Raw genomic sequence first — 24,781 nt, 5'->3', positions numbered from 1 at the left:
AAAATATCAGCATATCCCCTTCAAAGCAGCTCTTAGTCACTAATTCTGTCAGGGGTGTCTGTCTCCTTAGCCCCATTAGCAATCAGCTACAGGGAGCAAAATACAAAACATTTCCCTTGTTAAGTGGCCCAGGGCTTACAAAGCTTCTACACAGGCAGAGAAAGATAGAAGCAATGATACTGAAATTCCTCACAGGGCTTACCATTGCTTTTTCTTTCTCCCATGGTTGCTCCCTCAATTGTGTAGCATGCAAGAGCCAGAACAGAGGTTTTGCTGTGTCACTGACAAGGCAGGAACTCAGCACCCACCTGCTCTCTAAAGACTGAAGTTTAGGCAATTACTCAAAGAAACAGAGATCAGTGGCATAGATCATTCCAGATGTAGCAGTACTGGGATTACCACAAATTGCACTCTGTCCATGTTCCGTGCCATTACGTATGGGATAGAAACTCGATATATTGCAATAGCTCTTCAAGCAGGTCTCCAAGTGGCACTTCCCACTTATTTGTACAGTTGTAAACTACAGAAAAGCAGGTCAATTTTTACCACTCTCTTCTTTAGCAAGAACAAACCTCAACACTAAACAGACCTTCCAACATAGTACTTCCAAAACTAGAAGTAAAATTCTATGAATCAGTTCCCTTCTAACATACATAAACCTACTTAGTCCACTCTCAACTCATTCATTCAGCATGTTACATGACATGTTCCGCTTTATTCAGGTCATTGCACATTCCCACCCCTTGCTCAGTAATTTCAATAAGGAATGCAGTACAGAAGTTCAAACTAGATACTGTTCCCATCCCTGATGTCCCAAGTCACACAGGAAATGGACAATCCACTCCACACTCTTGTCTCAACTTAGTACTCTGTTAAAAGGGTGGTAAAACTACTTGTATTTATCAGGTACTGTCATATTACCAGATGCACAACCTTAGTAACTCTTTCATTTAGGTTCCAAAAAAACTATGTAGGTTTCAAAACCATTTTTTGAGCTCAGCTTTGTTACTGACATGAAATACCATACTCCCTTGACAAATACATGAACATCTCCTTTCCAATAAAACATTCCTGAAGTATTGACTTTCCCCATTTCTGGTTTAAGGGTCATATCATTTTCCATGTGCACAGTAACAATATCTATTAATTCCATCCCTTTGGACACAAGTAGCTGGTTCCATAGAAGCATATCACATTTGTTGAGGTGGTCTAAACCCATGCCAAGAACTGTTAGCCTACAAGTTCCAAATCTGCCATCCATCTCCCAGAATTAAGCTAAGAACCTGCATTTGGGCCAGTGAAGGACAAAAAAAAATACTCCCCTGTGGATGCACCTCTCATCACTTGTGCAATGCAGAAGCAAATTGCTGAGAGGCTGCTGTTTGGAGAAAAGAATGTCCACATTATGGACTGTTGCTGAAGCAGAAACAGCTTTTCACTGCTGACAGCACAGCCCTGGTAGCCCCAACTGGTGTGCGCAAGCCACTAAAGTCTTGTTTCCTAAGAGGTCTTAATGGATTCCATTTAGCAATAGTCTACTTCAAAGCTATCCTACAAATACCTCAGCTCACTCTGGATTATAGCACAGCTATGTTGTGTAAGGACAGAAAGCCTCTCTATCACTAGTTACGATTTCTGTTCCTTGGTTTGATTTCTGTGAAACTGTTTTGAAATGAAGCTTCAATAATGAACGTGAGCCAAAGATTTTGTCCAAGGCATCTCATTCTCTCTGATACCCTGCCAGCGAAATGAAACTGTAAAAGCTGTATCAGTAGGAATAAGCAGCTACTCCACAAAGGTCTCCCCTTCTTACTACACAGGGATGAGAAGCTCCACCATATGAGTAGTTCCATTTCCAATACCTGCCTGCCTCTCCAGCTTGGGGGATTGTACAAGAGCACTTTCATCAGGACTGTCCCTGGACCTTTTGTCAGTCTCTGCAAAACAAGCAAAGAATTTGTGTCTCTAGGTCTACAGAGTTTTAAATAAGAATTTTTAAACATGAAATACCTGGCCTAGCACAATTAAGGCTGTACCTTACAGTACATGGGATTTGCTGAATACCATGGAGATAGTATATATTTACAACACTTCAGGACAAAATCAGATTAAACACAAAGGATTCTAAACCTAGCTCTGTCTCTGGTGCCACAGACAAAAAAGTTTGTATAAGTCATATTAGTAGAAGTGCAGTCCCCTTTTCCTATATCATTTGATAACTCCCATGCAAGCATTTCCACCTTTTACATTTCCCACTTTTTTTTTGTGGTGTTTTTTTTTTTTTTTGTTGGTTGGTTTTCTGCAGCAACAAGAATCATCTATAGAAGCCACATCCTGACTCCTGCTAGCATTACATCTTGTTCAGGTCAAAAGGTACACTCTACTCCTCTATTAGTTGTTTACATCTTCCTTTTAATTTCAGATACATCTATGTATTAATTCTGTCCAGGCTCATAGCAAAGCATCTGTCTCAACTCTCCCTCTTTAAAAAGTAGCAACTGAGAACTTCCCTCAACCACCTTCCATCCTATCCAACCATTCACATTACAGATAAAAGGTTAAAAACATGTAAAAAATCCTAAGGCACTCCTTGCTATCAGCAGCACAGGCATTACCAATGGGTCATGCTCAGAAAAGGAACCTATCCAAGATGACATACTCTCAGCAACAGGCACACCTAGAATCAAGGACTTCCAAATACTAACTCTTTTGGATTTGGGGTGTTTTTTTTTTCAGATAAAATACAAAGCCAAACTACATACAGTGACAATAGCCATTGTCCAAGCACTACTGTGGTCTTGCAAATGCTAACACAGGTCAGAGGCAGCACTGAGAAACCAAGGTGAAAGTTGCACTGAGGATCGCCTCAGGTCCCACAGTGATGGTTCTTGAAGAACCCTGCAGGTAGATGCCCATCATCAAAGGGCAGCATTGCCATTTGTGTGCACGCACCTAGGAAGCTGTGCTGCAGCTGAGGTCATCTGGTAAATAAGAAAGCCAATGACATTTTATAGAGTCCTAACTCATTATACACAAAATACACTGGCAGCCCATCAAGTTATTGGGTTTCACAACTGACTTTGAGAAGCACAGCAGAAAGGCAGGATTTTAGGAGAAACCTTGCTAGTAACATTAGCTGCTAAGCTGCTAAGCTTTCTTACCTAGAAATCCATAAACTGAGTTGGCCACAGGAGGTAAAAACTGAAGAAATAAAGCCACCTTCTATCTCAAATAAAAGGAGGCGGGGAGGAGAAGACAGATGCTTTGCATGGAGGAATGCTTGCAAAAATCAAATTACTTGCCTTGCTCCATGAACACAGTGCTTCCCTAGAGAAAGACTGGAAGGGCTTTTACTAAAACATACCAACAAACAAAAATATAACACCCTGAAATGAAACAGCACCAGTGGAAATCCATACTTACATTAAGCAGCTGAGAATTCTGGTATCAACATCTTATTTCAAGACCGCAAATATTTCCTAGAGAAAAACAAGCTCAATCACTGGACATACTATTCCAGCCAGCAGGAACTGTCGTAGAACAGGTCTAATCCCTGCAGAAATGTCTTTGCAGATCTAAAGGAACTACAGCTGTCCAAGATAAGGACCAGTTTGGTTAAGTCCAGTAGTTTAGCCTAAGAATACAGGCTTGGACTACAGCATCTCGGGAGCTAAAATAACAGACAGAGCAGTTCAGGTATCACCATCCAAGGTATATACTGTCATAAGAAAATTCATGGGGTAGCAGCATGGCAGATCCAGAAGGTGATTTGTGTTATATCCCAGTGAGAGACACAAGCGGAGTAGAGAAACAGGCAAACAACAAACCCTCAGAGACAGCACAACAAACGCTGAGATAGAGAAAATTCCTGACAAAGTGACTAAAAGGAGGGCTCTGCAGAGGGACTTCAACAGACCTTCACTCCATGCTCCACAGCAAGCAGAGAGAAGAGCTACATTTTCAGCAACGCTTTCTGAGCGGTATGATTCCAGGTGGATTGTCAAGGCAATCACAGAAGCAATGCTAACAGCAGTATTTAAAGCCCAAAGTGCAACCAGATGCTGGAGAGATCCTCATTCCAGAGCAACGGGCAAGTGCAGACCATCAATAAAACATGAAACTAAGATGCATTATCACTTTGAGTGTATCACGGGTGAATGACCTGAGAAGAAAAGGAAGTTTTCAGACAGAGTTAGTGACTCATCTCTGGCAAGGACAAATTTTATCAGCCCACTCACTGCAGGCATAGACTAAGTGCAAGTCATTAACAAACATCATGAAAAGCCATTACTTAAATAAGCTAAATATCTACTAACAAGGTGGAGATTCTAGCTGTGTCACACAAGTTTAAGTTCTAAAACCTGGCAGATACAGTTAGAAATAATGCCTAGATTGTACCATGCTGTAACATCTTAGCATCACCAAAGATGTGTCCTGCCCATGCTAAGCCACTGAATGGGATGGGAAGCCACCAGGAGCAGAACAATCACCCACTAGAACACAAGTGTCACGCTGTCCTCTGAGGAAAAGGCTGGTCTTGGGTATAAGCTGTGATTATGTTCAAAGGGGACAGAGAGTAAATCTCAGCAGGTCAGAACTGAAACTGTAACATCAATATGTACTTCACAGCTGAATGTCTAAGAGTAGTAGGGACACTCATTAGCTACAAACCCATGATTGTAAATGTGCACGCAATATTATGAGGCATGCTGAAAATAGAGACTGCCTGAGAAAAGGAGGGCTCCCAGCCTCGAGGAGTCTCAGTTAACTTCCCAAGCCCTCAGGCTGCTCAGTTCCACAAAATGGAGCTATATTCCTTTGTCTGAATACTCAGCAAGCCTACCAATCACACGTTTCAAGCATGTTCCAGCAAGAACTGCAATTAAAGCAGGCCATCAAAGCTACAGCTGATCAGACCACAGACACAGCACACTGCAACAGCAGCCCCACTTGATACGCTTTTTAGTCAGTTGATGCAATACCTATGCCCTAGACAGTACTAAAGCAGACAGCAAAGAGCCTGACAACATGGGGACACACATGAAATACCTACCCAATTACACTGGACCATTGCAGTCAACCCTCAGGAAACAAGCAGAGTAGCCCATCAGAAACAGATACCTAAAAACTCAAGTCCTGCTCTATGTGACAGCAGATCCTCTCCTGAGGCACAACAGAGAGGGGACACAGGGACCAGCAACCTTCTGCAACTGAACAGTCAATGACCTGAGGCCACTGTACACAGCTGAGAAGATCAGGGGATAAAGGCCATGAGCTAGACCCACAGCCACAGCTAGCCAAAAGCACAGGGGAAACAGCAATAGCTGTCATTTTAGTAAACTTGCAAAGGCAAATCTGAACATCATTATGAAGAAAAGAGCATGCTGTCAGCATACAGCCAATAGGCAGTGCTGAAAGCAGGAGGGCTTAGGAAGAGCCCCAGCACTCCAGGGGGCTAACACAGAAAGACTGTTCAGAAAAGAGGACCAGAAAAGCTAAGATAGCAAACTGGAAGAGCAGCAGAAGCCAGATCCTCAAGTAGGCTGCATACCAGTGAAATTTGGGCTTTAACAAGTCTGTTACAGCTTGTACTGGATCATGGTTTTAGTAGTTATTAAGACAAGTCACAGCAACTGAGAAGGAAATTGAAGAGAAAGGCACAAAATGCAGGACAGGAGAGTCTGGAGAAAGCAGAGGAATGTACTCAGAATGAACTGCAGCAGCAGTATCTCCGTAAATAAGTCTAAGGAACCCACTGCCTTTCTCTAAGTCAGTCAGTACTATTAGCCAGCAAAAACACATGGTGCAAGCTGGACAATCTTGGTATTCTGCAGACACACATATGTAACTTACACACTGTCTAAGGCACGGGGAAGAGCAGCCAGCAGCAATCCAAGCAAAGGGCAATAGCTTATATCCCAATTTAGCATGCCCACTATTCTTATTGTTGCTGCTATTATGTTATTTATGGCCATGGACTGAAACCTAGACCTAAAACCAACAAAAGCCACCTACACACAACAGGCTCAACTTTGAGGCTCTGCATATTACATTGATTGTACACCCACACTGAGTACCAGCCTAAGGTCAAATAAATCGCTTAACTGCTAACACACAGTAGGAAATCTGTGCTCCTTGTCTTTACTAGATACCAGGCAGAATTTCAAAGGATGTGTACCCAGCTGAGGGGAATATTTGGCACACAAAGTACTGTAAGTGGCTCCAGGTAGTAAATTGGTCATTGCTCTACACTGCCAGCATTAGTACTGCTCATTGTCTGCATTTGGGCCCAATATCTCAGCACTGGCAGTCAGTTGTTACTCAGACATACCAGGATTATTGTTATCCATGCACTAATGTTTACTCACAGAACAGAAGCAGCTGGTGGCTGTAGGGCATCCCTTCTGGTGTCAAAACTCTCCTATCACCTATCACCTCAGCTTTGAGTAGACTTTCACTTAAGCCAGTGGGGGTTTGTTTCATTCAACTCCTTCCAGAGATCAAGATTTATCTCGTTCAGTATTTATTAATCACTTTTATGGTCTTGCTGTGGTAAAGCTCTTTCTTCTTTACCTTTTCTAAAGCCATTCACTGTTAAAGCACTAACACTCTTCTCGCATGCAGCACAGTGAGAACCGAGAACAGAATGACCTCCTGTGGCAATTCTGCACATAGCTTCATCACTGCCACTAGCAGCAGGGACTGCAGACAGCTTTTGACATCCATTTATCTCTCAATATCAAATTGCAGTAAGTTTCCTTTCCTCACAAACAGTGACATTTTTTGGTGGCCAAGTTCTTCTAGAAATGAAATAACTTCAACACAATTGGCATTGCACTGATGGCTTTGAGTAGCTTTCAAAACAAAAGTAATTCCTATTGGCCATGAACCTCAGCAAGTGGCCCCTTCCATGACAGCATCAAAATATCCCAGTGAGAAATCTAAAAGCAGGATTTGGACTGGAAGAGACCAGTTCCAAACCTCTGTCATGGGCAGTGGGGGACACCTTCCACTACACCAGGTTGCTCCAAGCCCCATCCAACCTGGCCTTGAACACTGCCAGGAATGGGGCAGCCAACCTGTGCCACTGCCTCACCACCCTCATAATGAGCACTATTTTCCCCAATGTCTAATCTTCAGACCTACAAAGCAGCACCTCAACATAACTAATGAATCCTCCCAGCCTTCTGAAGATGTAGGGAGATACCGATAATTTAAGGAGGCAAAGAGTGATTTAATCACAGTCATACAATGAGTTTAAATGAGAGCTGGGAAAGCACCCTTTGAGTCCTAACACCTAGCTATGCTGAAGCCTCCTGGCAATAGGAAATGGTGTGCAATAGCTAAGATAGAATTTAATTATTACTACGGGCATACTTCCCTGGTCCATGCTTAAACAGTTTATGGTCAGTTTCTCCTGCATCATTTTTATTTCACAAATAGATTCTTGGATTCTTTAATTACTGGAAAAAACAAAAGAATAATCTCAATATTAATCACCTCTTAATCCAATGCTTAAATTAACAGATGACAGTAGAAATAAGTAACAAGCACAAAGTAATAGAAAATGAACTTTTACCTACAAAATTGGTTGCTGCTCTAAGAATTTATACTAAGAAGTAAGAGAACTTAAAATCTATCACTATACAGAAAACAACTACAAGGACAGAAAACAAAATGAGGCAATATTATGTCCCTTGCTCACTCATATACTTGCATAGCAATTAAATACTATCAATGAGTATTTTAATCTGTATCCTGAGAAAAACATAACAAAACCCACATACCAACTTTATTCCTGATTGTGAGGACACTTGGTTAAAACAAGCAAGGATTTCTAGCCAGTTGCATCAAAGTCTCTCATACCCAGGGGAAGAGAAAGGGACACAGCACTCGAAGACAGAAAAAACATCATCACCAAACAGTAGATATCAGTTCAGAAATCTTTCTAATAGTCAAAAAAGCAACACAACAATCCTGTTGTCTGATAGCCTGGGAATAGGTTTCAGCAAAGGAAAGAATACTGACAAATTTGAAGTCTGAGGTACTGTCAGAGCTGCGCACTATCAGCTAACGCACAAGCAGAACAGGAGGACATCTCCGCGGCTGTTGATGCTGTGTCTGCCCTACTTCCAAGTAACTGCAGCTCCACATAGCTCAGCCCAGCTGCTTTCAAAGCCCTGAGAAGCTTGGGGTGAGTGGGGTCTGTGGTTTGGGTTGGTTGGTGGCTTTTTTTCCACAGCAATTAAACGCAGTTTAATAATTGGTCATGACTTTGATCCTTCAAACCACAACTTAGCGGTCAGATTTTGTAAAGCTTTCTGGAACAGGATGCAGATAACCTGCCACAGAATTTCTATGTGCTCTGTGATGGGTTCAGAAAGAAGTCTTTATTAGAGCTCATGCTTGTTTACTCCTGTCAAAGAGCACTGTCATTCCAATTCTGTAATTAAATCCACAATTTTGACAGCTGAAACTGTAGGAATAATTGCACTCTTAGTCAAAGTAAGTTGCTACTGTTCAGACTGTTGCCAAGACTGTTTTAAAGGCTTCTGCTGTTTACTTCAAAAAAAAGCTAAACTGAATCTTCATCCATTCCACCTCACTTCATTTCTGGAGCAAAGATCTTAAAAGCTTTCCTTTTGCTAGGCAATCTGGAAGTCCAAAACAAGACTTTCTACCATACTATTGCTACATTCCACAGTAACATAAACACTACATAACCATTTTCATTGATCAGTAAGTTATACATATGACACATTTGACATAATCCTGTGTCTCTATCCCATAAACACATTTTTCACATGTGAAAAAAAAAAATGAAGCCAGTCACAGTGTTTCAGAAATCTTGGAGGACTTGGGACACCCAATTCACTGAGAACACATACTCCCAAATTCCTTTGCTGTACCAGTATTATACATCCCAATCTACAACATCATTTCTTTTATGAGACCAGGGAGCCAAACATTGAAAAAGTCTTTCCAACCACCTTTATTTTTCAGCCAAAGTTTAGAGCATGCCAGCACAATACCAACCGCAAAGGAAGAGACTGCATCTCAAAGTTGCTGGTAACACAGGCAACCACAGCAGACAATAAAATGCTTTACAACAAAATGCTTTACAATAAACTCTGGCATTCAAAACCCAACTGTGCAATCATTCAGAAATGTTTTAAGCAGAAGAAAGCAGCTCATAAAACACTGTAGTGAGATGTGCACCCTGTATAGCTTGTCTTTTCTGCACCTGAAACAAAAATGGTTCAGTCAATAAAACACGATGCACTAGAGCAGCAGCTACTCCACAAAGGTCTCCCCTTCTTACTACTCAGGTATGAGAAACAACAAGGACAGCCTACTGCCAGTATTGCCAGATCTCATGTAAACACCCAGAAAGCCCAGTGAACAAATAGAGAAGCTGGGAGAAAAGCAGGAAGCCACGTCTGACATCCAAAATACAATTAAGGGAAGGGTTAGAAACACGTAATTTACAGATGGAGGCCCTTTGCAAAAGGTTCTTCCTTTTACAGTACCCATCAAGCAAATATACTCCTCCCGAGAAGAAGATGACTTAGCTATAACAAAAGCATCTGTGTTGTATTAAGAGTTTGGGGTGGGGAGGGGGAAGACACCAAATATGCTGGACAATGGAAAGCCTCTCAATATCCTCATTTGCAGTGCACAACCAAAACCTCATTCAATACCTACAGCATTTCAGCCATATTTGGATTTGGTTTATTTCAATGCATTCTATGCAGAACTTCATCTATCAAAACTGTCAGATGACATTTTTTTATACCTTATAATATAAAACTCCAGGTTGTGTTACAATTCCCTCAGCAGCAAAAATGGGGTTTAATTTTTCCTTCCTCAGAACAATGAGACATCCACTACCAGTCAATTCCACTGAAAACAGTCAAGAGATCTAAAAAACCACTACTTCTTGAACATTAAACAGGTACTGGGAACTCATTTGGGGATATTTGGGAACTCTTGGAATTAGAGTATCTTCAGATCTTGTGTGTGTTTTCCATATAAAACTGAACAGACCTTCACTAAAACAGTGATATATTTAATAATTTCCTATTCACAAAGCTTGTTTGTTCCTCATAATTAAATCAACAGGATTGAGTCCTGCCTCTCCAGAGGCCTTCTATAAAAGCACAGGCTGCACTTCAGACTTTGATCGTGCAGATGTTTGGAATAGCTTGACTCTGCCTGTGCTTCAAAGACGATTATAACTTGCTCAAAAATTCTTTGACCTGCAAAAAGAAATAAACATGGTCAAGCAAACTAAGTATTCATCAACAGAAACATACAGCAACTACATTTACCTCCCCAGTGCTTTATGCTCTACTACAACCTACAGAAACAGGAGCTGGGAAAAACAATCTTCGGCTCAGCTATACCATTTCTTGTCCACCAAGAACTTTTTAGTTCAGGTATAGAGACACACTCAGTGGAACGATGCTCATTCCTCCTGTGGTGCTAAACTATGGCCCAACATTGCAAACGATTTATCTTAAAAGCAGGTCTAACCTAAACACAAGGATCTCAACGAGCATGAGCATCTCAAAACACTGGCATTTGGAAAACACTAAGTCACACCCACTGCCAGAAAATTGCTCACATTTCATGTCAATGAACAACCCAACATATCTAATTACTATGTTCCTTGGAATTTGAGGATGGCATTTAAATACTAAAACATTACCCAGCAAAACCATAGTTTCTGAAAAAAAAAAAAAAAAATTATACTGTCGTGGTTTAAACCCAGCCAGCCAGCTCGTTCACTCACTCCCCCCCTTTCCTCCCTCTTTCTTTCCTTCCTCCACGCCCCCCCCCCCCCCTTCCCACTCCCAGAGGGATGGGAAGGAGAATCAAAAGAATGCAACTCCCACAGGTTGAGATAAGAACAGTTTAGTAACTAAGGTATAACACAAATCACTACTGCTACCACCAATAATAATAATGATAAGAGAAATAACAAGGGAAGAGAATACAACACCTCAGGACCAGCCAACCAATAACTCGCGCCCCCCCAGCCCAACGAAGCACCGACTGATACCTAGTCTAACCCCGCAGTCCCTAGCCCTTCCGGGTAACTCTCAGTTACATCCTGGGCATGACGGGCTATGGTATGGAATACCTCTTTGGTTAGGTTGGGTCAGGTGTCCTGTCTCTGCTTCCTCCTGGCTTCCCCTCCTCCCTGGCAGAGCATGAGGCTCACAAAGTCTTTGGCCAGACCAAACATTTGAGCAATAACTAAAAACATTGGTGTTATCAGCTCTATTCCCAGGCCGAAAGTCAAAACCACAACGCTGCACCAGCTACTAAGGAGAAAAATGACTGCTACTGCTAACCCCAGGACAAAGAGCCGTAGAGTTCAGGTACTGTTGAACTCCACTTCCAGTATTTGAAGAGTGGCTCAAATGGCTACAGCTACCCAAAAATCAATAGTGGCCCATAGAAAGCTATCTAGAACCCAGAGTAAGAAATCCCTGATCCCACAGAGAGTACCAAGACAGCACAGCACCTCAAATAATCCATGCAATGGCATGAGAACTAGATCCAAACCAGGCAGCATGCTACCACTGCATTTCTAAGTGTGGTCACTTTAGACAACATCTTAAATTCAGGTCACTACCAAAGGTGGCAGGAAGACAATATGCTGAGAACACGCTTCTTGCCAAAGGTCTGCGTTCTGCCTTGGGCCCCTCCCCAGAAGTAAAGGAGTAATCCTTCCTCCCTTTAAAGCCTCAGGGCAGCAAGGGCCAGGCCACCTTTTTTAAAATGTAAGATCCAAGGAATACAGGGCATGAGCACACAACTTCCATCTCCCAGTTTCAAGAGCATCCTAGCAACTAAGCTGCAATATAGCCTGAACAGGGACCATTTTCCTCTGTCCCCTCAAGCTTGACTACTGCCTAGAAAGGACTCAACAATGTTACTAGAGAATATGGTATTATTCCTTTGGCAGAAGCTCTCATACACAGAACACATCTGTAACCATTTTGTCCAAATTCTTCATGTGAAATAGAAACAGATCTTCAATAATGTTCTCCACCTGTGACCCTTCCTGTTCTAGATGAGGGCTCAAGGAGGCAGAAAAAAATAGGCCAAAATCTCTTCCTGGAGAGAAGGAAAGACGTAACTGTGCCATTACTCTAACAGGGAAAGTATTATGTAAAAGCCCCCCTCCACTTCAGGAAGGACCAACAACACTAGTGCACAATGAACCTTAGCACTAGGCATAGTTTCAGGACAGGTCTCTGCATGCAAGCATCACAGCAGACGAGAAGGAAGGTTTTGGGTCCCCAGTGGACATAAGCATACACTGAAGGCCCAAGCACCCAGCCTCATGAAGACTGTAGCAGTTCTGGGACTCCACTTCAAAATGCCAAAAAACGGCTTAGGCTTTTCCCAGATAACCTGACAGCCCTGCACGAGTAAACTCCTCTGAAGTCTCTACATAGATGCTTGGGTTTGGCCTTTTCTCATGGTGCAGATGGGAAGCATTTTCACTCAACAGCTGTGATGTCCAGTCATTCCATCAAGTATCAAGCTTTAAAAGAGCAAATCCCATGAAGACTGGTTTTAATCAGATGAACAGTTCTACTTCTCAGAGGATCAACTGAGATCAAAGGACAAAGCTGCTCTTCTTGTGAGGTAAACACTTTATTTCCAAAGAGCAAAAATATTTGCACGTACCATTGCTAAGGTCTGTAACTCATTGCAACTACTCGAACAAAAGTCGTCCTCAGCTGAATCCCAAGGTTCAAATACCAAAAACCAAAACAGTTAAAATGCTGATTGTTTGGCCTAGCTTTAAAATATCCATTACATCTTTCATGCTAAGGATTACATCTTCTTAATCCAAGCAGAAACCTAAACCTGAACTCTTTTTATATCAAATAAAGAGTATTTTTCCATGCCTTCAAATAAAACTAAGAAATGCTTCTGATGAATATTCTGCATTAAGTCTGAAATGAAGTACAAAGCTACATTTGAAAAGTACTGCCTCAAGTTTCAGACCCTGCTTTTGAGGGTTTTGACTAACACTTTCATGAACACAACTGAAGGGAAAAACATTCATGATAGTGCCAATTTAATAAAGAACGGTAAAAATATTGCAGCAGGCTGTAAGACTGTTCAGTACCTGAATATAACTCCATGACTTAAATATTTTAGATGGATGGTTATACACTGAAGTGTATTTTTAGAGCAAAGGATCCCTGTTTGCATCAGCTGGACTGCCCTTTGTTGTGACAAGTGAACCAGGATGGGGACAGCCCATACTCTACTTTGTTTAGCTAGAGAGATCTACAGAACCTAAAATCATTTGCCACTGGCTTACTCATCCTTCAGTTTTCCCTTGTACTGGTTTTGTACTGTATTTTCACAGTACAAGGCACCAAAGTTCTTTTATTCACTAGTCCTGTAGTTGAGACACTTGCACACCTAATACAAGGAAGGCTTTCGAACAGTTAACAGATATTTAAAATAAAAATTCCATTTACAAACAAAGCTACTAATCAAAGTCTTCTCAAATATGCCTAATATGCCTGGAACATTTCTTTCCTTTCATTTTTTCCTTTTTTTTTTTTTTAAATGAAATTTTATGTAGGAAATACCATGAAAAGCCACAGGTTCTAAGTCTAGTCTGACTTCAAACAGTGCTACACATACAAGAAGTACCCTGAATTTCTTTTGACATGCTGGCAATACACCTCACTCATAAGTTTGTTCTGCTTATGAAATCTTACCTTTTCAGTCATGTGATCATATCTGTCCTTTTTGCTTTTGAAGTCTTCGTTAACATCTAACATTAAAATGGGTATTTCCTGGAGATACTCAAAATCTGTTCTGTATTGGGATAGGAACACAGAAAATGTTAGTAGCTTAAAACAAGTACCCACCATTCAAGTCTCTGTCAGCATTTTCCTTGTCAAGAACTCAATGACAACTGCACATATAATCTACAGCTACGAACTCTGAATATAAAGCAGCCTGAATTTACAGCGGCATCTAAGATACATTACTGATTCTCAAACATTCTCTTCCCAGCACCTAAAGTTAAATTCAACTGCGTATTGAATTAGCTCAGCTGAATCCTCTGCTATTCAGAGCTCTATGCGAAGAGAACTCAAGGCACATTGCATGTCCTAGTGATAATTAACATGCTGTCAAGCCAGTACTACTAAAGAACTACAGATAGAAACATTCCCGGCGTTTAAATTTACATATCATAGGAAAAGGTCAACTTTCACTGGTTGAAAAAACACTATGAAATATCCTTACAAGGATCAATCCATCTCTAAGTAACCATTAAACAAACCCTACCGCAGTGTCCTATGCTGAAGCCAACTTTCATGTTTGTGGTGAAGCTTCTCCAGATATTCTATGGGAATTTCTTGCTCTTCATCTCTTCCACGCAAGTAAATCCTATTTAAGCATTTCTAAAGGCAAAATATAATAATTAAAAATTATTTAAAAAATAATTAAGTTTCTGAACACCTACAGAGAAAGTATAGTTTGCTGAAGTTTCTTTTGCCAACCCTTCCTACTGCGTTCAATATGCCACAGCCAAAGATGAATATTCAACTTGCTAACTATCTTACTGTCATAGAAACAACATGCCATGTTCAGCTCATGGAGCCCACAGACTACACACTAAATCAAAGGGGGACCCAAGGAAATGTAACATATTATTTCTCCACTACAAGGAAAGTCTCAAATAAGCTCTTTATTGAAAGAAGGGGTACCATGTATTGCATGAAAAGAGCACAGACACGCATTTCAAAATCTCTGTATATATTTCTGGCTCTTAGGAACCCGGTTTTCCCATGTAGTTAATCATTTGTTCCTGTCCTGAACACATCCCTAACCTCAACGAGATGTCAAACAATACTGTTTAAAACTGTTGTACTTTCTGATTTAAATATAGGTTCTTGACTTGGGGGGGGGGAACGAAGAAAAAGAGCCCTAAATAGCAAGCCTAGCAAAAAAGCCCTCAGAGAAACTGTAGTTTACAATTCCAGTGGTATTTTCTGGTTTGCTCTTGCTGTATATTGTTTCTATAATTAGAAAAACATTATCATCACATTTTATTAAAAAATACATAGGCTACATTTGAAAGAACATTCTTTTCTTTAAGTATTTCCAGACTGATTAGTCATAACTCAAGCATTGTAGCCTTCAGGGGAATACTGCAACCTGAACTGAAATCATTAGGACTGTTACAGCAAAAGATAAGATAGCTCAAGATTTTAAGAATATCACATTTCAACAAGCATTTTTCAACTGTTTCTTTGCCTGTGACAGACAAAGACACAGTGACACATAACTGTGACCTTACTGGAGTTGACTGCACTACTCTGTTATCATAGAAAAGGTCTAAAATTATAGTTAAACCTTATACTTAAAAAATACTATGGAAGCCTAAGGACAGATTAAATTTTACAGGCAAGGCACAGAACATGCACTCTCATTCTCTGTGAGGTCACACCTCAGGAGTGGCTCTGAGATAAATGATGCCATCCAGTGCCAGCCTCTGACCAAACTGCTGATTCATCCAGTTGTGCCAGTCTTGGTAAATAGCCCACTCAGTTTCATTCATGCAATCGGACTCGTATAAATTAGCTGCAAAGATGTACCTGTGAACACAAAGTAGTTATGGAAACAGAAGTTAGCTTGAACACAGTTCTCGCTTTGTTTGCCTCAAGTACTGCACTGTAAGCAGAAAAGAAGCTGAGCACAGTAATTCTGCAACTTCTTTGAGGCATCCTTGGAGTAGAAACAAACAGCTGGTATCCTCATTCTCTATGTCCACTGCAGCTGGCCAGAGATGTGTCCTCAAGAAGCAGTAACACTGGCAGCTCAGATATCAAATCTAACTTTCTTAATTATCAACTCTAACCTTCTGAACCCAGAAAAAGGGTACAGCATTAGGAAATAGCTATACCTGTAATCAAGGACCATAAAAAAAAACAAGGCTAAGTGACAAAGGAAGAAATAGCTTGTGACTCTTCTTGATGCCTGTTCCTCTCCTTTCTTTGAAGGGAAACATGCATGTACAAAGCATAAAAAAAAACTATGCACAAAAGAAACTACAAATCCTGTTAACTGATAATATACAGCAAAACTACAAACCCTCTGACCAGTAATTTCACTTAGAAGAATTTTGATCTTCAAAGGACCCCAATCCAACGTACCTGTCACTGTAGACAGATCGCTCGAAGAAGACGACAGGATTCTCTGCCTCCCTGAGCTTGCCATCGAGGGATCTAAGCTGAGCCCGGATCCTGCTCAGGCACGCATATGTCTGGAAAGTGAATGACCACCTCTCTGGCTTCTCATACATCATCCGAAGCACATTTCCTCCACTCTTCTGTGATGTGGTCAGCTCCTGATTGTCAACAGAGACCCCTTAAGTGGAGAAGGTGGATGATGAATGTGACAGAATAGCTCTACAACACTGAAGCTGTACAGCCTTTATTTCAGGTTTATAGCTGCTTAACTTGCTTCTCAACCTCTTTGTAATACAAGGCATAAATATCAGAAATGTTATTCCTCCTACGGTGCCGAGCAGAATAAGCAGCTCTCTGCAATTCACAATGCCAAAGTACCAAACCACTTTGGTCACCAATTACAAGCTTTAATAAAAGAACAATATCCTACCAGTACAAAAAAAAAAAAATCAACAATGTGGTAGAAAAATCCATGTTCCTTTTACTCTGACAAGTGTGAGCTTAAAGCTGGATTTATTTTGGTTTTTCATCTAGCAAGAGAAGAAAACAGCAATTTAATAAGTCCAACTTCAGGGATTACTATGATGGATTTGAAATTTTATGTTATGCTTGCTGGACCTGACTGGGATGGAGTTAACCTTCCTCATAACAGCCCATACAGGGATGTGGTTTGTGTTTGCAGCCAAAACAGCATTAGTAACCCACCAGTGTTTTGGCTATTGCACAGCCTCAAAGCTTTCTCCCTTTCCCAGTCTGCCTCCCAGCAAGCGGGCTGGGGCAGGCAGGAACAGAGCTCGGAGAGCTGACCCCAGCTGCCAGTGGGGGGTCTGTGCCACACCACAGAATGTCACACCTCCATTAAAAGCTTCCATTTACTTCAGCAAAATACGCTGTACTTTTTGCCAAAAGAAAACTCTTCTACAGTTCCACAAAAGCTCCACACAGCCAGAATTGTGGCCACTCAGTAGGAGCTGGATTGCCAACAGTATTACAGGTAGCTGACTGAAAAAACATCATTATAAACCATTTAGCAGTAGTTCATTATTTCCTAGACATTTTAAGGGACACCTTCCAGGGCACCTGGAGCAGAGGGTTCCTCTGCTCATTCACAGTTGATTAAAGTGACTTTAGTCCTCTCTTTTTTCCAGCCCTTGCTTTGATACGTAAAACAGAACAGACTTTTATAGCTTTTATAATTTACATCCTGACAATGAATAACACTTATTCTACAATTCACCAAGCAAACTGTAAGAGGAACTCAAATAGTGAGATAAGAATCAGGAAAAATGTTGCTATCACATGCATTTTCTAACAGACATTCTCTATCACATGTACCTGTCTTCTGAAATTAGAAGAACATTTGACTGGGTGTCGTGGTTTAAACCCAGCCAGACAGCTCATTCACTCACTCCCCCCCCTTTCCTCCCTCTTTCTTTCCTTCCCTGCTCCCTGAGGGATGGGGAGGAGAATCGAAAGAATGTAACTCCCACGGGCTAAGAATAGTCCAGTAACTAATGTATAACACAAATCACTACTGCTACCACCAATAATAATAATGATGATAAGAGAAAATAACAAGGGAAGAGAATAGGATACCACCCGCCAAAACAAGTCCGACCCAGAAGACCCCGTGACCTTCAGGGTAACTCCCAGTTACCTCCCCGGGCATGATGTGCTGTGGTATGGAATACCTCTTTGGCTAGCTTGGGTAAGGTGTCCTGTCTCTGCTTCCTCCTGGCTTCCCTTCCTCCCTGGCAGAGCATGAGACTCACATGGTCAGGGTAAACATTACTTAGCAACAACTAAAAACATTGGCGTTATCAGCACTGTTCCCAGGCTGAAAGTCAAAACACAACACTGCACCAGCTACCAAGAAGGAGAAAAATTGACTGCTACTGCTAAACCCAGGACACTGGGGTTTGGCATTTTTTTGTTTTTAATAAGTTTTTGGAAAGAAACCTCACTTTCTTGTGCCATACCTCACAATCCTCTTCAGAGTTGGGCTGAACATTGCACCATCTCGCTACAGGCTCAGGTACAACTTCCCATTCCTCATCAGCTTGTTTGAGAATCTCCACAAAAGTTGATTTCCCTGCAGCTGTAGACAAAGCATCCAGGAAGAGTGGCTGTTAAAACCATTTTCACAAGGAAGAGTGGCATTACTTAACCACTATGGAATTCCAGTTTCAAGTCCCATAAGGAAGTCTCCCACACTCATGTACTTTTGACTGGATGTCAAGCATGAGACCATCCAATACCACAGATCACCAATTCAGTGAGCATCAGGTTTTTTTGTTTTATACTATACCAACAGCCAATTCAACAACAAAACAACAATGACAAGATGTCTCAGCCCAGCTCAATTATCTACGTTATACAAAGTTACATTTGCAATTAGAACACCACATCCTAAGTTTCTAAGGATACTGAGTGGTCTTGTCCTAGGCATGGAGTTACAGCCTTCCAAGTTGTTTTAGGAAGCCAAAACAAACTCCACAAAGAAAAGCAAGCAATGTTGAAAGAAACACAGAGCAAAAGGGATGGTTTCTCAGAGACACCAAGGTGCGTTACCAATCACTTCCTCCAGCATGGAAGTCATTAATCTGCCACCAACTGAAAAATAAAAAGCTCAGGAAATTTTAAAGAGAGACACTCGAAGCTGACAGAGGCCATGAGTTGGCACTATCGATTGCCAATGTGGATCAGTAAATGAGCTGACAGCCCTGCAAGTCGGGTCCTGTTGGAAAACCAACACCCCAACACAAAACCAACACCCCAACACAAAAAAAGACGAAAAAATTCCCTGAAACACCAAGTCCCAAAGAAAACTCAAAATAACGACCCTCAAAACCCCAGACCTGAGTTTCTTATCATGAACAGTCCCTTACCCCTGCTCTTCACAACGGGCTTCTGGTCATTAGGAGTCCTGAACATGACAAGTTTCACCTGACAGCCTGCACCGACACCGCTGTTCCACCCTACAGCCTGGAAAGCTGTGAAAGAAGCCTCACCCAAGACTCAAAAGCATTTTTAATGAGGTGCATAAATTAAAACCTGAAGTAGAAAGCTTCCCCCTCCTACCCCCGCGCCTCCATCCTGCCATTTTTATAGCATCAATTCATTACTTTCTACGTTGCCAACACAAACTTATCAACGCTACCGGCGGGCTTGTCAGCACAACACACCCCGCCGGCCTGACTCACACCTCATTACTTCATGAAACGCCTTTTTCGCAGAGTAAGGCCGAGGAAGAGCCCAGTAAGGAGGGAGAGAGGAGGGAGGGATGGCGGCGGGCAAGACTCACCGATGTTGCCCTCGACCGCGATCTTCTTGATCCTGGCCTCCAGCCGTCCGCGCTTGGGAGGAGCGGCCATAGCAGCCAGCAGCGGTGTGAGGGGACAACGGCGCGCGAAACCGCCAACGGAAACAACGGCCGCCGCGCTCGAATCTGGCGCGCCACACGGCTCGAGAGGCGTCACGCGCCGCCGCGTAAGGGTGCCGTACCCGCGCCAGGCCGAGCAGTCGAGCCCAGCGCTGCGGATCTGCGGCAGCAGCGGAGCGGAGTGCATCGATGGGCGGGAGCCGGCCCCGCCCCAGAGGAGGGAGGGAGCAGCCGGGATGTTCTGTCGTTGAGGAGGCAGTGCTTCCGCCGGAGCTCAGTGGGAGCCGCGGGAGTGGGAGGGTCCGGGAGGAGACCGGATGGTGCCGCGGTTTGAGAAGCTTGCAGGAACATGTCAGTAGTCACACGCAGGTTGGGTTTAAGAGGGACCGAGGCACTTACTTAGAGTTGAAAACCCCCAAACACCCACTGAACTCGCACTTGACAGTGTGCTTCCCAGAGTACCATCCCAGCATAGCGCTATCTTGGTTCCTGAGGGTCCGAGTTCAGCAGGGAAAAACCTTCCTATCTCTGCGTGAGCAGCACGCACTGTGGTGTAAACCGTGTAAGAGTCATTCCTGGCACGGTCCCTCAAACACCCCCAGCCCCAAGACATACGAATTAACATAACTTCTTTAAGCCAGTGGCACAAACGACTCGCCAGGTGCTGCCAAGAGATGACTTAACAGCTACAGGCATGAGTGAAGGCAGAGGGAATCGCATGGGGGTAGGAAACCTGGAATGCTGCGGCTGGCAGGGTTGTAACAGGCTTTGGGGAGAAAGAAAAGGGGGAAGAAGGAGAAAAGGTACCTGGCAGTGTTCAAGGACAGGCTGGACAGAGCCTTTGGCAACATGGTCTAGGGTCTATTAACTGTTTTCCCTAAGTGTATCTGTGCAAAGTACCTGTTCCTTTCACAAATGCAAGGAAACTTCACCAAAGTGGCAGACCGAAGTTGATGCTTCCCTGTTAATAAAACTGGGCTCGGGCAATGGAAAGCCCAAAGCAACGTCAAGACATGTAACTACTTGTCATTTTGACACACCTTCATCATTCCTCTTTAGCAACCAGAACTTCACCATTGCTTTTCTTTATCAGAAATACCTACTTTTGAAAAATTCTATGTTGATGTCTAAAAAAATAAGACACATATTTGTACTAAAAGCTGGAGATCGTTGATTTCAGCAAGTTATGGCTTTTTTTTTTTTTTTTTAGTGTAAGCATATATATTTTTTCCTAAAACAAGTAAGTGTCCTGGGTGTTCATATTTTCTGTTTCCAGCAATGCTCAGTATTGTATGTGCTTTGCACCTCAGAGTGAGTCAGCCAAGGCACTTCAGAATGTAAGCAAATCTTTCAGGGACTTCATGAGAATGAGCTACCACTGACACAATACAGAACCCATCCACCAGCAGAGTCAATCCCTTAACCGAGTATCTTTCCTTTATAAACACTCAGCACCTGCTAAAATTCCACAATGAATAACAGCAATGAAAAATAAAATTAAAAAAAAAAATTTACTCTGTGTTACAAACAGAAAAGATTTCCCCCAATTAAGGTACAGAAAATGGATTTGGCTGTTTGAAGTAACAGCTCAGGGGGGTTGTTTTGTTTGTTTTAAAAAACAAATTAACAAAACCCAAATACCACATGCTTGCTAAGAAGCAAGTGAATTCAAGAAATCCTTTTATCTGTCCTTAGAGGTGAGTTTTTCAATCAGTTCTTGAAGTGCAAGTTCTCTTCTATCAATAAGGTTGAATTCCTGCAACAATGATGAGGAGAAAGACATACATACAGGATTTTTTACGTGCAGATCTGGTGAGAAGTCTTATTCAGACAGAAGTTATTTGGTAGGAGGCTTTTAGAGTCCAGGCTTCACCACTGCATCATTTCCTGCCAGTCTGCTATTAGCATAAACCTAAGAGTAATCGTGCATTGGAAACCTGCCAGTTAGGAGCTTTGGAACAGTCCTTCATGCCTCTAGAAGCAGGGTTTTCTTAGAGTCATTGAATCACAGAATAGTTAGCATTGGAAAAGACCTTAAGATCATCCAGTTCCAACCCCTCTGCCATGGGCAGGGACACCTCACACTAAACCATGTCACCCAAGGCCTCATCCAACCTGGTCTTGAACACTGCCAGGGATGGAGCATTCACAGCTTCTTTGGGCAACCCATTCCAGTGCCTCACCACCCTTACAGTAAAGAACTTCCTCCTTATATCCAATCTAAACTTCCCCTGTTTTAGTTTTAACCCGTTACCCCTTGTCCTGTCACTACAGTCCCTAATGAAGAGTCCCTCTCCACTATCCCTGTAGGCCCCCTTCAGATACTGGAAGGCTGCTATGAGGTCTCCACGCAGCCTTCTCTTCTCCAGGCTGAACAGCCCCAACTTTCTCAGCCTGTCTTCATATGCAAGGTGCTCCAGCCACCTGATCGTTCTCGTGGCCTCTTCTGGACTTGTTCCAACAGTTCCATGTCCTTCTTATGTTGAGGACACCAGAACTGCACACAATACTCCAGGTGAGGTCTCATGAGAGCAGAGATCACCTCCTTCGACCTGCTGGTCAGGCTCCTTTTGATGCAGCCCAGGATATGATTAGCTTTCTGGGCTGCGAGCGCACACTGAAGCCAGCTCCCCCTTCTCCGCAGGGCTGCTCTGAATCTCTTCTCTGCCCAACCTGTAGCTGTGCCTGGGATTGCTCCAACCCAGCTGTAGGACCTTGCACTTGGCATGGTTAAACTTCATGTGGTTGGCATCAGCCCACCTCACAAGCATATCAAGGTCCCTCTGGATGGCATTCCTTCCCTCCAGGGTATCAACTGAACCACACAGCTTGGTGTCTTCAGCAAACTTGCTGAGGGCGCACTCAATCCCACTGTCCATGTTACCAACAAAGATGTCGAACAGGACCGGTCCAAACACCGATCACTGAGGGACAGCACTCGTTACTGGTCTCCAGCTGGACATTGAGCCATTGACCACAACTCTTTGTGTGCAGCCATCCAGCCAGTTCTTTATCCACCGAGGGGTCCATCCATCAAATTGATGTCTCTCCAATTTAGAGACAAGGATGTCGTGTGGGGCAGTGTCGAACGCTTTGCACAAGTCCAGGTAGATGACATCAACTGCTCTACCCCTGTCCATCAGTTCTGTAGCCCCATCATAGAAGGCCACCAAATTGGTCAGGCAGGATTTCCCCTTAGTGAAGCCATGCTGGCTGTCACCAAGCACCTTGTTGTTTTTCATGTGCCTTAGCATGCCTTCCAGGAGAATGTGCTCCAAGATTTTGCCAGGCACAGAGGTCAGACTGACTGGTCTGTAGTTCCCTGGGTCATCCATTTTCCCCTTCTTGAAAATGGGGGTTATATTGTCCTTTTTCCAGTCGTCGGGAACTTCACCTGACTGCCATGATTTCTCAAATAGGATAAACAGTGGCTTAACAACTTCATTTGACAGCTCCTTCAGGACCCACGGATGGATTTCATCAGGTCCCATGGACTTGTGCACATTCAGGTTCTTAAGATGGTCTCGAACCAGATCCTCTCCTACAGTGGGCCTAAGGTCTTCATTCTCACAGTCCCTGCGTCTGCCTTCTAACACTTGGAACTTCTTATTCTTCAATACTTCTTGTTATTCTTCAGTAACAAGACTTCTTCTTGTTATTGTTTCCAAACTGGTGGCTGATCATTATTTTCCCTCTGCTTTTCTGAAAGAAACCTCTTAAAAACGTACATCTTCCATCTTCACTTGAAAGGAAAACAAATCAGTAACTTAAGATCAAAGATGGAGGAGACCTAGGAGGTAAGGCCTAGGAGGAGTTCCTTGTAAGGACCAAACATCTTCCCTGAATCAGAAAGCTGCGAGTTTGTACCAATTACTGGTTATATGTTTATTTCTAAGGTAAAAATCTAATGTTCAAAATGAAAAACAACAGATTTGATCAACATAGTCATTCATTATACAGTACTTCCTGCATTGAGAATTGTGATAGATATTTAATAGGAGTATTAACACATGGTTCAGAGTTCATGTACTACCACATCAATTTCATCTTAAGTGGTAAAAGCTCCTTTATATATGTAATGTAATCTTTAAACTTGCCCTACAGTCATATATGAGACCTTTCAATGCTGTAAGACTTGAATATTCCCGTACAACTGTAATCCAAACACAGTGTTCAATTTATTTACATTACCTATTTTAGGAGGAAATAGCATTTCATCATCCAGCTGATCCTGGACCTAAGTCATCAGGTAATCAATGTACTTCAGTACAGAGCACTTAATTGGTTTCCTTATGTTGGTCCCACCCGCCCAGTGGTACTCATATCTGGGTTGGAACAACAAGACGACATTTCTTAACACAAGTGAATCATTCACATCAATCCTGGAAGGCTCTTTCTGCTCCCCGTAATCCCACACCCTCCCACAGTCCTTCCTTGAAACTAAAGTCCAAGTGCTCCTGAGTCACCTGCAGCTGCTCTGTGCCGCGTCTCCCCACTGCAATCCTGCCTTAGCCAGACCCTCTTCTGCAGTCTGTGAAGGCCTTCAAAAACTTCGTCCTTTACAGCACAACTCATTCACCCTTGATTGCAACCCTCCCAAAATGCACATGGCAGCCTGAGGCCAAACCTGCATCCCTGTACGCCAAAAGGTGCTGTATGAGTAGGTTTCCAAGTCCTGGATGGCCAATAGCTTCTTAGTCTCTTCTAAAGCTTCCCCCCCTCCAGGAGAAAACCATTACAACCTGTTGAAGTGAAACATCAAGTAATTACATGAGATGCTCACACACATGAAAGCTCAGCTCCAGTGCTCAAACTGGTCAAGGCACCTGACTGATCTCTAAAGGGAAACTTTACCCACTGGGCTGCAACCAGCTTCCCTTGCTATCTCTAGTTCATACTGTGTGGACACTGCAGAAGTTCTTCCATTTTAAAGATCACACATGTCATATTATGCAAAGCCTCACCCTGTCTGCTAAATCTGGCTCCTGGTTTTGTTTAACCAATTCAGTTTTGTCAGAACAGTACCTGGGAGAACACTGTCATGATAAACCATTTTACAAGTAATCACAAGCATGCTGCTCCCAGTGGTATAAATAGTTCCCATTTTTCTAACAGCAACAAATCAGAGGCTCTGGAAACATTTTCAGATTGC

The 24,781-nt window shown here is 42.6% G+C and overlaps 2 protein-coding genes across 2 annotated transcripts in view; both read right to left on the bottom strand.

Moving 5' to 3' along the window:
* The window catches only part of SLC4A4 (solute carrier family 4 member 4), a 202,858-nt gene extending 197,685 nt beyond the window's left edge, over positions 1–5,173 (bottom strand). Inside the window, exon 1 of the mRNA XM_057428369.1 lies at positions 5,054–5,173. The gene's annotated coding sequence lies outside the window, so the exon portion shown is untranslated. The remainder of the gene's footprint in view (positions 1–5,053) is intronic.
* A 4,860-nt stretch (positions 5,174–10,033) lies between these two features.
* On the bottom strand, positions 10,034–19,630 carry LOC130609513 (deoxycytidine kinase-like). Its single transcript, XM_057428570.1, has 7 exons — positions 19,552–19,630; positions 18,227–18,345; positions 16,212–16,405; positions 15,506–15,653; positions 14,341–14,456; positions 13,764–13,863; positions 10,034–10,259 (listed from the first exon to the last, which is right to left on the bottom strand). The coding sequence occupies exons 1-7, from the start codon at positions 19,619–19,621 to the stop codon at positions 10,233–10,235; spliced, it is 774 nt and encodes a 257-aa protein (XP_057284553.1). The 5' UTR covers positions 19,622–19,630; the 3' UTR covers positions 10,034–10,232.
* Positions 19,631–24,781: the final 5,151 nt, after the last annotated feature.

Source organism: Pezoporus wallicus, unplaced genomic scaffold (assembly GCF_028554395.1).
Source record: "Pezoporus wallicus isolate ANWC-B61680 ecotype Strahan unplaced genomic scaffold, APGP_CSIRO_Pwel_v1 scaffold_3294, whole genome shotgun sequence".
NCBI lineage: Eukaryota > Metazoa > Chordata > Aves > Psittaciformes > Psittacidae > Pezoporus > Pezoporus wallicus.
The sequence above is the reverse complement of the archived record's forward strand: the minus strand, read 5'-3'. Positions and strand labels throughout refer to the sequence as shown.

Excerpts from the sequence above, each read along its gene's own strand:
- LOC130609513 (XM_057428570.1), bottom strand. The coding sequence starts at position 19,621 with ATGGCCGCTCCTCCCAAGCGCGGACGGCTGGAGGCCAGGATCAAGAAG. Across the intron at positions 13,864-14,340 it reads CTTCAGCATAGGACACTGCG|AACAGATTTTGAGTATCTCC; the intron begins GTAGGGTTTGTT and ends ATCCCAATACAG. Across the intron at positions 10,260-13,763 it reads ATGATCACATGACTGAAAAG|GTCAAAGAATTTTTGAGCAA; the intron begins GTAAGATTTCAT and ends TTCTTTTTGCAG.